This window comes from Nansenia antarctica, assembly GCF_963989245.1.
Source record: "Nansenia antarctica genome assembly, chromosome: 1".
In the NCBI taxonomy this organism is placed as follows: domain Eukaryota; kingdom Metazoa; phylum Chordata; class Actinopteri; order Argentiniformes; family Microstomatidae; genus Nansenia; species Nansenia antarctica.
Window position 1 is genome coordinate 68,716,512 of NC_137674.1, and position 13,477 is coordinate 68,729,988.

Consider the following 13,477-nt stretch of genomic DNA (forward strand, 5'->3'; position numbering starts at 1 on the left):
GGTATGACGAGCGTCCAACCAATCAGCTTCCACACAGCTCACACTGACGAAATGTCCCCTGTGGCAAGTCCTCAAACCACGAAGATGATTTATTTAATGATGGGGAAATTCCAATACACCAGTGTCCCTTCTTTAAACACGAAACTGATGCAATCCAAATGGGAGAAATAATTGTGAGCGAATCTTCCCCACAAACCATTACATTTATCGGAGTTGTACTTATCCAAACAATCATAAGCGCTGGAGGATGAAAATGATATATTTTTTCTCACATTATATCTAATGCGGGGTCAATAGAGTCGATTTCTTACATTTCCTTACATAATCGATGTAACAAAAGTAGAGACTGTATTTAGCTGAATGAGAGGGTAAAGATAATTTAAATATAATTCCTGGGTGAAGTCTTTTTGTGTATGTTTTTGATACTACTTCATGTCTTTGCTCGATCTGTAAAACTGACAATGAACCATTGAACCATGGTGTGATAACAAATCCATTCTGTGAAAACATTCTTCCGTTGTCCTCTAGATGGTAGCAGAGCACCGGTAAACAAGGTGACGAGATGGTGAATTGATGGTGTGCTTTATTTTTGGACAAATGTAGCCTACAGTATAGGCTACTCGTTACACTCCCAAACCAGAACATTACTAATCAGAAAGCAAAAAGGCTAGAAGGCTCAACAGATGATAGGTTGCAAGCGTAATTGAGGACAGTGCTGTGTACACAAAATTCAACTTCAGTTCCTTGATGAACTCCTAAATGATTTCATGTGTAATTAACAAGGCAAGACCAAAAATTATATTATCAGGTCTTTTTGGCAGATTTTTGGTGATAGTAATTTGGTAACCTTACAGTTCTTTTCATGACGTCACTGATTCAACACTGATAATTAATATGACCAGACTTGAATGACCATGAATGACTGTGATCAGCTGTGCTGACCACACAGTTGCAACACAGTGAGTGTATTGTGTAAGGGAGGTCACTACTAATTTCCACTCATATTTCATCAATACATAGAGAAGAACAGATGACACCACAAGGCACACTTTATTCTAATTACTTGACTTTAATGGAGGTAACACTGGATGATTAATTATTTTAAACACAGTTCAATTATTTTGAGGAGCATAATATCCTCAGGGGTGTATTCTGTTCGAAAAAGATCACAAGTCAGTCATTATTTTGAATAAATACAATAATTAATGTTCGGACCTACACATAACAGAAAACACAATAGAGAACAAAAACCGTTGTACAAAAACATCACTAATTGAGCCACATAGTAGCAGAAACAAAGACCGCTGACCAGGAAGGCCATTACTACGTAGCAACGTCGAAGGTTTAAAGTGTTTATCGGGATTTGCTGTATAAAATGGACAGATCCAACCAAGCATGTGCAACCTTTTGCACTTTAAAAGAATGAACTCCACTCCTTCTGAGCACAGGAAGATCTGGGTTTATAAATAATGTGTTCTTCTTTGAAGGAAGAAGTTACAGAATAAATTCCTCCTTTCTGGTAGGCTTCTGATACGCTCAAATGGAAGCCTTCTGCTGGCCCAGAGTATAGCCTGCAACGTCCTTCTTCTTCATGTTGTAGATCAGGAATGATGCCAGTGAGGCAGCCAATGCCAGTCCCACCACCCCTCCTGCAATAATAGCTGCATAGAGATAGAAGGAGAAGCACTTTGGACATTCAACATCAGACAACAAGTACAACTACTGCAATTATGCGTCCCTTCTTCATACATGATGAATAACATAAATGGTAAATGGTACTCAAAGGACTGACTGGTGGTATGGAATGGTAGTCAATGGAGTGACCTATATAGCACCTTATTCCAAAGCGCTTTACAATGGCCTCTCATTTACCCATTCACACACCAATGGCGGCAAGTTACCATGCAAGGCGCCAGACCGCTCATTGGGAGCAATTTGGGGTTCAGTGCTCTCTTGCCCAAGGACACTTCAACGTGTGGCCAGCCGCGGCTCGAAACACCGATCTGCCAACCTTGCGGTCATTAGACGCCGGCTCTACCTCCTGCGCCACAGCCGCCCCAATGAATAACATACAATACTGTACAGCCTGCATGATGCGGCTTTAAAAAGGAGCGCTTACCTGCAAGAGTTTCTTTGTTCTCCAGAAGACCTTCACTCTTCGCCACGTTTCCTACGGCCGACCCTGTGTTGTCTACTGACAGAGGTCTGAGGTCGAAGGTCAGGTCTGAATCATCCTAAAGACAACAGGGGATACACATAGAATTTCTGCTTGTCTTCTCTTACACATATTTTTCTCATGGTGAAAGAGGGAGTTTTTTTTAAAGAGAATTCTGAAAGAGTCAAGGTAGAAAGTCCTACCCCGATTTTATTCCTGATGTCGCCAGTGTCTATAATTGGGATGGTTTTAACTGCGTCATCAATGCTATTGAGCACGTGGTCAACCTTACTCCTCCTCGTCATTGTAAACGTTGAGATTGTGGTCAGCCTCACTGTGCCATGGTCATCGTAAGTATCCAAAGAACTTCTGCTTCTTTTAGATTCTGAAGGGTTAGATTTATTTATTTTTAAATATATTTTTGGCATCAAGATTGCAATGAAATATGACACAAATCCCAACAGTCATACATATGCATACCTTCTGACCACTCTCTTGAACCTGAACCTGAACCTGAACCAGAGCCAGACTCTTCTAGATCATATTCAGGTACGTTCAGCTCCTCTCGAGTAATACTGTGCTGCTTACATGGGGAAAATAAGGAAAAAATTACGATAACTGGAGAGTATGTTGCTAAAAGCCAATAACTACGGCTTTGTAGATGGCTACAGTACATGGGGGTGTGTCACAGAGTCAAGGATAATAATAGAGTCCAATCAATAAACAATATGCCATTTTTGGCCTATTTTTTGTGTCTGAATTCTCAGGGAACACTTTCCGAGAGTGTAAGTAAGAGAGACCACGAGGGACAACAAAACAATCTCTTATATAGCAACATTCTCTAAATAAAGAACTGTGAGTCATCCAATGACTCATAGGTCCAAAGTCCGGGCCACACCAGCTAACTTATCACCTAACCACCCCTCCACAACACAGCATGACAAATAATGACTCAGGATGAGGCACAGCCAACAGGATGTCTTTCCTCTATAAAGGGTTAGGGTTAGGGTTAGGGTTAGGCTTAGCCCCGAGAGACAACAGGATGTCTGTTGTCTATACAGGGTTAGGGTTAGGCTTAGCCCTGAGAGACAACAGGATGTCTGTTCTCTATAAAGGGTTAGGTTTAGGGTTAGGCTTAGCCCCGAGAGACAACAGGATGTCTGTTCTCTATAAAGGGTTAGGCTTAGCCCAGCAGGGTATATACAGGAATCTTGAGGTTAATTTCAATACCTTTCTAAGACTTTTTAAAGACCTTGTCAATATTTTTCCAGACCTCACCGCCACTTACCGACCACACCGTTTACCTCAGTGACACCTTTAACTTAACAGTTTTAGTTTGCAATAGACTAGACCACTATCATCCAACACAATTTCCGGTTCATCTTTGTTTTTTTATAAAACTAATGAAACTTAGTTAGAAACTTTTACTAAAGGTTTTTAGGACTCAAACTCTTTGGACAGAGTCTAATTCAGAAAAATACCTACAAAATTCAAGACCTCATAAAATCGTGATAAGACTTTTTAATACTTATTAACCCTTGTGTGGTGTTCGGGTCAACCTGACCCGTTTTCAATTTTTACTTAAAGAGAAATGGTACAAGAATACATTTTATCAATCTGAAACTCCATGGCCTTGGCTCATTTTATATGAAAAACAAAAAACAAAAATCTTTTTTTTTTTTTACACATCCTACAATACCCCAACACATTTATGTCCTTCATAAGGTGTTCGGGTCATTTTGACCCGGATACACAGAGACACAGAAACATACACACACTCACACTGACACTCACTCACTCACTCACACACCTCTGCTCTGTCTTTCCCGTGCCGAGAAGCCGTCTGCTCTCGCACTCTTTACCCTTTGAAATGCAACATTGTATAATAATAATAAAGAATAATATTGTACTGGACTCCTCACACCTGCACAAGAAGCCGTCTGCTCTGGCTTTCCCGCGCCGAGAAGCTGTCTGCTCTCGCACTTTTTACCCTTTGAAGTGCAATGTTGTAAAAAAATGTATAATAATATTGTACTGCACCTGCACATCATGGGAGGGATAAAAGAGAGAAATAGCTCTCCATCCCAGTGTAGGTCATTTCAACTACAATCCTCCACCAGCAACATGAAGAAAAGATACAGTGTTCAGAGGGCCGTGGAGATAATATTAGAAGAGAGTGAGCAACATAGTGAAGTTGAAGGGGGGGAGGATGTTTCAGATGAGGATAATGTAGAAATTAATTCAGAGTATTCTGATTCTGAAAGTGAATTTGGAGATGAGTTTCACTCTGAGCATGCAGCAGAAGGATCCCCACAGCCAGCCACTGGAAGAGCCCCACAGCCAGCCACTGGAAGAGCCCCGCAGCCAGCCACTGCAGGAGCCCCACAGCCAGCCACTGGAAGAGCCCCGCAGCCAGCCACTGGAAGAGCCCCACAGCCAGCCACTGCAGGAGCCCCACAGCCAGCCACTGGAAGAGCCCCGCAGCCAGCCACTGGAAGAGCCCCGCAGCCAGCCACTGGAAGAGCCCCACAGCCAGCCACTGGAAGAGCCCCACAGCCAGCCACTGGAAGAGCCCCACTGCCAGCCACTGGAAGAGCCCCACAGCCAGCCACTGGAAGAGCCCCGCAGCCAGCCACTGGAAGAGCCCCGCAGCCAGCCACTGCAGGAGCCCCGCAGCCAGCCACTGGAAGAGCCCCGCAGCCAGCCACTGCAGGAGCCCCACAGCCAGCCACTGCAGGAGCCCCACAGCCAGCCACTGCAGGAGCCCACACATATTTGTCCAAGAATGGCCAAATTGAATGGTCTTCATCCCCAATGAGAGAGCCCTCCCGCTCAGCTGCTAACATTATAAGGATGGTACCAGGGCCCACACGATTGGCAGTGACTCATGTTGATGATATCAAGTCATCCTTTGAGCTGCTGATTACTGATTCAATTCAGAAAATAATTCTTGATATGACCAACCTTGAGGGGAGACGTGTTTTCGGGGAGGAGTGGAAAGAAATGGACAACACACACTTACAGGCCTATTTTGGGATCCTCATCCTAGCAGGTGTCTAAAGGTCAAGAGGGGAGTCGACTGAAAGTCTGTGGGATGTGGAGACAGGGAGAGCAATTTTTAGAGCCACACTGTCTCTGAAGAGCTTCAATATCTACTCGAGGGTCATCAGGTTTGATGACCGGGAATCAAGACCTGTTAGACGGCGTAGGGACAAGTTGGCTGCAATCCGCACGGTGTGGGACAAGTGGGTGGACCGGCTTCCACTTCTTTACAACCCTGGGCCCAATCTAACTGTGGATGAACGGCTTGTGGGGTTTAGAGGTCGTTGCCCCTTCAGGCAGTATATGCCCTCCAAACCAGCAAGGTACAGAATAAAAATCTGGGTTGCCTGTGATGCCGTTTCATCGTATGCATGGAACATGCACATTTATACAGGGAAGCCAGAGGGAGGAGCCCCTGAGAGAAACCAGGGGACACGGGTGGTGTTGGATATGTCACAGGGCCTCAGTGGCCATAACATCACATGTGATAATTTCTTTACATCCTACAGCCTGGGACAGGAACTTCTCAAACGAAAGGTGACAATGGTTGGAACAGTCCGAAAAAACAAGACAGAGCTCCCACCCCAGTTTCTAAATGTGAAGAACAGGCCAGTCCATTCCTCCAACTTTGTGTTTACAGCCAACACTACCCTGGTGTCTTACATACCAAAAAAGGGCAAGAATGTGATGCTCATGAGCACTCTACATAGGGATGGAAGAATCAGTGGCCGGGAGGACCGTAAGCCAGAGGTCATACTTGACTACAACGCCACCAAAGGTGGAGTAGACAACCTGGACAAGCTGCTGGCCTGCTACAGCTGCCAAAGAAGAACTCTACGGTGGCCTCTCGTGATCTTCTTCAACATCCTGGATGTTTCAGCCTACAATGCATTTTCAATCTGGATGGCAGTCAACCCAGACTGGAACCAAAGGAAGCTCCAAAGACGACGTCTTTTCCTTGAGGAGCTAGGTATGGCACTGGTGACACCGCATATCCAAAGGAGACAACATATGCCCAGGACCCCAACTTCTCTAGCCATAGTGAGGAGGATTACAGATGCTCCACCTGCACAACCCACACAACCACAATCTCCAGTGCCTGAGGTAAGTGTCCTGTTGCGGTTGTTTGTGTGTGTGTGTGTCTGTGTTGATTCACTTGCTTAGTCAAATGTATTGATCGCTTTGGTAAATGTAAGTCGCTTTGAAATAAGGCGTCTGCTAAATGCCAACATTTTTAATGTAAATGTAAATATGTGTGTGTGTGTGTGTGTGTGTGTGTGTGTGTGTGTGTGTGTGTGTGTGCGTGTGTGTGTGTGTGTGTGTGTGTGTGTGTGTGTGTGTGTGTGTGTGTGTGTGTGTGATTTAGAGTATTAGGAGACGTGGTGGGAAAAAAAATCCTGAACTAAGTCTTTTCATTATTCTAGACTGCAGCCGATGGCAAAAAGAGGAAGCGCTGCGAGGTTTGTGGACCCTCAAAGGACACAAAGACAGGGACCACATGCAGCAACTGCAAAAAGTACATTTGTGGTACACATACTGTCAAATGCTGTACTTCATATGTTGTGTAGACAGACATGCCCATGCACACACAATTGTAACCAGTGTTATTTCAGTGACTAAAACAGTGTACATTCCACATGTTTTGTGTTTCAGCATTTGTAGCATTATTCTTGTTCATCACCTGTATTTTTTACAGCTTTGATTATAATGCTTTGAAAATCAATTGAGAATATAAGTTCAAAATAATAAACATCAATAAAAACATTGTTTCATTTACATTTTTCCTAGATAAGTATGATTTATGACAACCAAGTCTTTATTATAGTGGATTTTGTTTAGTGGAAGTTAGGAGCATCATGTGCGTAAAAACGCATCTACTCATCATGCTGCCGTTCGGCCCCACCTATTCCCAGGGGTCTGACACTTTGAGGGTTATAATTAGGCACCCTCTGCTCCAGCCCCTCCAAAGGGCAGCCCCCTAGGTCCACCAGAACAAAATATACACTTTTGAATGTGAACACAGTACCTATTGTGCATTAATGGGTACAGTACCTGTTTGTGCCCACAGGAGGCGCTCTTTAATATTATGGGCTATTTTGGGGCTATCTTGCACCCTGAGCATACTCCCTTGTACGGGTCACCATTGGGACTAGGAGCACCGTGTCAGGAAAAGTGCTTTCAAAACCCCAATGATGTCCCGGGTCAACTTGACCCGAAGAGTACGAAAGGGTCCAAAAAGTGAACACCACACAAGGGTTAAGGGTCTTGATTTTCCCAAAATTGATTGATCAAATTTTAATACTTTTCAAGACACCGCGGACACCCTGCCCAGAAAGAGAGTAGCAGGGTCTGGAGTGTCTGGATTCTGCAACAGCAATGTCATAACACTTACAGATTAACCCAGTAAGAGAGTATACAGAGATAACTACTAGTACACAGGATCTTTTGTCTGTGATAAGGAAAAGTCTAGAGATTCATGGTGGGCAGATCAGGGAGTATCATTTATGTCGGGTTCAGTATCACCATATAATACTTATGATGACCTTTAATGATCTTATGATATACTTGTGATCTTTAATATTGCACGTATTATTATTACACATTATAGACAGGTGCTCATTGTGAATATTATCTGCCAAGCAGAGGATGATATGGAAAATATTGTGGGTACTAAGCTGTCTATAGATCACATCGCCAACAGCCATTTCCTTATCGCAGACAAAAGATCCTGTGTACTGTTATCTCATGTTGATGTTGCTGTATTCTGTTGGGTGTGTCCAAGACAACATCACATAAAACAGAAACTGAAAAACTAAAATGTCTACATAGGCTATTGTGAATAGAAGTTACTTCCAGGACGTATTACCTTTTTAAACTGAATTCAATGTTATCAGTTTTCACTTGTTTTCACAAGTGTGGGTTGTTAAACAGATAAAAAATAAAGTCTACATTATTTCTGACATAATGCACAAGCAAATTAAGCGTACCAAAAGTGTACTCGAGACAACAGCACCAGAATATCTGAAAGACCTTTTGCTAGCATATCAGCCCAATAGAGCTCTCAGGTCTTCTGACACTGGTTTTCTCTGTGTACCACATGTACAAAAGAAGAGATTTGGTGAGGCTGCATTCTCATTTTATGCACCCAAATTGTGGAATGCACTGCCAGTTTAGATTAAGGATGCAACCTCAGCAAATATGTTCAAGTCAAGACTAAAAACCCATCTTTTTAATATTGCCGTTAAATGACTAAATAATTAAATTATGATTATATAAGGATTGGAGCACTTTGGGCTGCTACGTTTGCAGGAAAAGTGCTATTCGAATAAAACGTTATTATAATACACACTAGATTACAGACTACATTACTAGATTTGTTCTCATAAAGTTCCTATCCACCTCTTTTAAGCAGGGACGTGCATGTGAATTACACACTCTCTGCGTCTCTCCCTGCCAGTAACAAGGAAGGATAATAATAGTGACCTTTGAGTGCAGTCCTGAACCCAATCAGACACACACAGACGGGCACATGGTGTCCTACAGCACAGGTGCCATTCAACATTTTCCAGATTTGAACGGCGTTGAAAGAAACTGATCTTATCACCTCAACTGATTTAATGTACATTATCAGTAGTAGAGCAATTGCTAGGAAAGGCTACACTTTATGGCATCAAGGCCTACGTAGCGCGAACATTTTACGGATCATATTTTCTCCATCTCTCATGCAGCTTAGAAGATAGAATATTCTCTTTGACTGCGTTCGTAAATTCGCTCTGAGAGCGTCGGAGCGCACACTGGGTTCAACGTCATAAAGGGACGAACTAGTTTGATTGGACAAGAGGCATTCAATGAGTGCTGATTAGATTTTCCGAGCGTATTTACGAACGCAGCCTGTGTGTAAAGCACATTTATTGCGTCAGCGCCAAGAAGGCAAAACAAATATATCTATCGCCGATAAAATATTATGACTCACCGATGTGATAATGGGAAGCGCCCATAATCCTACAGTATATAGTAAAGTGGTTATCGGGAGAGTCCTCATGTTGCTTCGTCTGAACAATGGTGTAATTGTATCGATCCCCGCTTCTCTTCCGTCTCTCAGGTGTTTGTCACGGTTTGGCAGATCTGGAACTTACCTGTAGAGGTGTACCGTAGCCCCGCCCACTGACAGAGAAAACTTGATTTATTCCTTTTAAATACATGTGCATTGTGTGTAACACAAGAGCTTTTGGTCAGAAATTCCTTACATACAAAATCTATCAACCATAGAGGCCCTAGGACTCAAAACAGCCAGGTAATGTAATTATAATTTAATAAAATAATAACTTAATTTAAAAGCACCTTTCTCAAACTCAAGGACACTGTACAGAAAACAAAGAGAACAAAACAAACAAAAGCAAAAACAGAACAAAGACACAAAAGATCAAATCGGGACCTAGGCCATGCTTTAGGAAGGGTTAGTGTTAGTCAGGACCCAGGCCATGCTGTAGGAAGGGTTAGTCAGGACCCAGGCCATGCTGTATGAAGGCAAGTCTGAACAGACGGGTCTTTGAGTCTGGTCTTGAATATGTTGAGGGTAGCAGAGCTGGATGGCCGGTGGAAGGGTGTTCCACAGCTTGGGTGGCTGGTGGAAGGGTGTTCCACAGCTTGGGTGGCTGGTGGAAGGGTGTTCCACAGCTTGGATGGCTGGTGGAAGGGTGTTCCACAGCTTGGATGCAGCAACAGAAAAGGCACGTTGCCAAGTGTGCGTCGCCTATTGCGGGGTATGACGAGGAGAGCAGCATCGGAGGATCAGAGACCACGTGCAGGGATGTAGGGGTGGAGTAGGTCAGCTAGGTAGGCAGGGGCCAGGCCATGGAGTGCCTTAAAGGTGAGGAGGAGGATCTTGAAGGAGATTCTGTGTTTCATGGGGAGCCAGTGAAGTTGTTGCAAGGTGGGCGTGATGTGCTCCCAGGGTTTAGTGCGGGTGAGGATCCCGGTAGCTGAATTTTGGACATATTGTAGCCGATTCAGAATGCTCAGAAGCAAGCATCATATTCAACATTATCTGGAAATGTGTGAAAGAAGGCTCAGAACTCAAAAATCAAATGTTAGAAGAACGGTTTAATCATACATCGTCACAATTCTGCTTCCAAAAAATGAGTTCTTTTTTCTTTTCTTCATCTAACATCTGGAAATGTACATAAGGCCACCTGAAAATGTACATGACTTTGACAGTGTGACAAAACTCATATGTTCATATTTATATAATTGACAATATCTTACATTTCTTTCGCTTACAAGGTAGTGGCTGTTCCAAAATACAGCACTCTTCTGTACAAAAATAATTCATATCCTGTGAAGTTTCCATGGTAGCAGAGAGGACTTAGAAGCAGCCTCGTTTTAAGTACAGAGCATTGGTGTGTTTTTGTTGTTGTTGTTTTTTTTTTACTGTCACACGTCAGGAAGACTACGTAACAGAAGATCGTACAGCTCCGAGTACAAATCGAGGCTGACCTTTCCCATAACAGATTAAAAACAAAAAAAACATCAGATTGTGAAGCCATAAAAAGTTTTTTTTCTTCTTTTTAAAACAATGCTTGATCAAATAAAACTGTATACATTATATTCGAGAGGGAAAGGAGTGATGAATATACACACATCAAAATGCACATTTTTGCTTTTTTTCCCCCAAAAGTGTAAAAGACATCCCATTTACAGCATCAACGTTTACAAATGTACAACTGTACAGACGAAATAAAAGCATCACTACCAATTTAGCAAGGCCTGTCAAACATCACAACTAGACATCTCAATTAAACTAAGAGAAACTTACACTTAATTACCTGCACATATACTACATGTATTCTACAATTATTCATATGAAGCAAAAAACAAAAGCCATCACTACTAGCATTACAGATGAGTTGTATAGCTTCTGATGGCCCCACCAGCCTCCACCTGCAATTCACTTGCATATTCAGACCCAAAATCAAAAAGAAAACTGAATGTAAAGTTAACCTCATGACGGTCTTGCAATCCCATGCCAAGAACCCTGTTTTCCCCACAGCTCGCCTACCCAATCCCAGTTACTCTAAGCTTTACAAACATGGGACATGAGGCCTTCTCAAAAGAAAAACTTTTCCTAACTGCTCTGAACTGCAGGGGGGTGGGGGCGCCATCATTAACCTAAGTCCCCTACCCAAAAGCAACAATTTAATATTTACTCATACATAAAGATGCTATACATTTTGCTAAACTACTTCTATGCAAGAGATGATATTCAGTACGTAAAGATACCGTATCTAGGGCAGTGTTCATCTCAAACTACAAGACAGATAAGATGTTCCACAAAACATGATAAAGAAAAATCATTCCAAGTATTAAAAACCTGTCACAGCATGCCAATGCTTACCCACTCCCACCCATAACCCTAACCCCCCCAAAGAGCCCCACTAACGGTCGCTTCATGTAAAGATTACACCAGGTTTAACTCCCCACTATACAATCTGACCTCATGCTCTGCTTCTGAAAGAGAATTACGTCTATGGTAGCTGTTGTCTGGAACAAGCCCCCAAGCAGCCATTGAGTGAGCGGCAAAAAAAATCATAAGAGTAAGACGGTAAAGGTGGTAGTAGGGTTCAGTGGAGACTTCTCTGCCTCTTGATGTGACCAAGAGCCTGAAGGAGTCTGACAGTCTGCACTGGTAAGTACCGACACAGTTCATCTGCATGGAGCGGACAGTCAAATCAAGCAAACTGCAAGCTGTGAGAGTGGTAGCGAGAGTAACGCTCGCTAGACGAGGAAAGGAGGCAACAAAGTAGAGGCCAGAATGAGCCACCACTGGATGACAACCCAAATTTACAGCACAGAGCTCTCCAAAGCAAAGCACTTCAATTGGCCCCAGAGGACCTATGAAGGACTAACTCATTGGCACAGGAGACATAGTAATCAATCACTGGACAGAAGGGTTTCATATCTATCCATACTATGCAGTGCTAGTAAAAATGAATCAATCAGCTGCTTTGGCATGGGTACCATTGCTTGTGCATGGGATTGTGTAGAAATATATTATATATATATCTATTTCAATTGCCTGGCTTTTTTAATTAAAACAGCTGATCATAGTCTGGGTACAAAAACAAATGGACATTTTTAAAAGGATCACTCAGTTTGGCCTTATAAAGTCACTTGCTGGTGTAATTGTAAGAATTGTAAATTTTTCAGCAAATGTGTAATTTTTTCTACAGAGAATTTACAAGGTAAAAAACAAAATGTACAAGATTATATACGAAAAAACCAGTCAGTTACATCAATTACATCATAAACAAGGGGGTTTGTGCTTTACCCGGGAGATAGCCTGCAGACAGGGTGCCCCCCCAGGTGGCCACACAGGGGGCCTGCACCGAGGGGGGGGGCATAGTGGCAGGGTCAGATGTCACAGCATTCTTAGGTGAAGTTGAAAGAATTTCTATTTTTTTGGTAATTCCCCAAAATGGGACAACAGATGGTGTCAAAGGTCAAACCCTGATGGTTCAGGAGGAGCGCCTTTTACATAACTAGATAAAAGAATGGAGGGGGAGGGCTCCTACTCTGGTCTGTTTCAGGGGGGACCCCCCCCTTACATGAGGCCGTTGGTGGGGCCCCCGATAGGACCGAGGTCGGACCCACTCTTCATGTAGTACTTCTCTAGCTTGGCCAGGATGTGCTTCCCGTAGGTGTACTTGCGCAGCGTGGCGATGTGAGGCCGTATCTACAGAGGAACAAGAGTCAAATGATGAGTTCTCTAGCTACATGTTTACATTACTACCTTTGAACTTACTGTGTATTGCACATTGCACATGTCTCCTGACATAGCTTCTTTTATACTTCTACACATTAGATACTGTACATAAACTACCTCACTGTACATAGCTCATAACTGTATATACTTCTAAACTATACTGATATTTACAACATTACCTCTGAACATACTGTATATTCCATAGTTACCCGTATATCACTATTTGCACTTCTAGTTGGATGCTAAACTGCATTTTGTTGTATTGTACTTGTACTCTGCGATGACAATAAAGTTTAATCTAATCTAGACAACCTGTAGGGACTGCCCAAAAACCCAAGTGACAAATTCTACAGCGTTAGTTGGGGGAAATAAATGACATTTGACAACAGTAAATAAAAACCAAAAAAGTTGTGAGAGAGACACAGACAGAGAGAGTGTGTGTGTGTGTCAATGAGAGAGAGAGAGTGTGTGTTTCTGTGGGTGTCTGTGTGAGAGAGAGAGAGTGTGAGTGTGAGTGT

General features: G+C 42.8%; 1 protein-coding gene across 3 annotated transcripts in view; it reads right to left on the reverse strand.

Annotated features, from left to right (window-relative positions):
• Nucleotides 1-10,319: 10,319 nt before the first annotated feature.
• Nucleotides 10,320-13,477, reverse strand: part of pum2 (pumilio RNA-binding family member 2) — a 31,525-nt gene continuing 28,367 nt past the window's right edge. For all 3 annotated transcript variants that reach the window (XM_080550526.1, XM_080550525.1, XM_080550524.1), the window contains exon 23: nt 10,320-12,929. In XM_080550526.1, the coding sequence (XP_080406652.1) occupies nt 12,798-12,929 (132 nt within the window). In that variant the 3' untranslated portion in view covers nt 10,320-12,797. The remainder of the gene's footprint in view (nt 12,930-13,477) is intronic.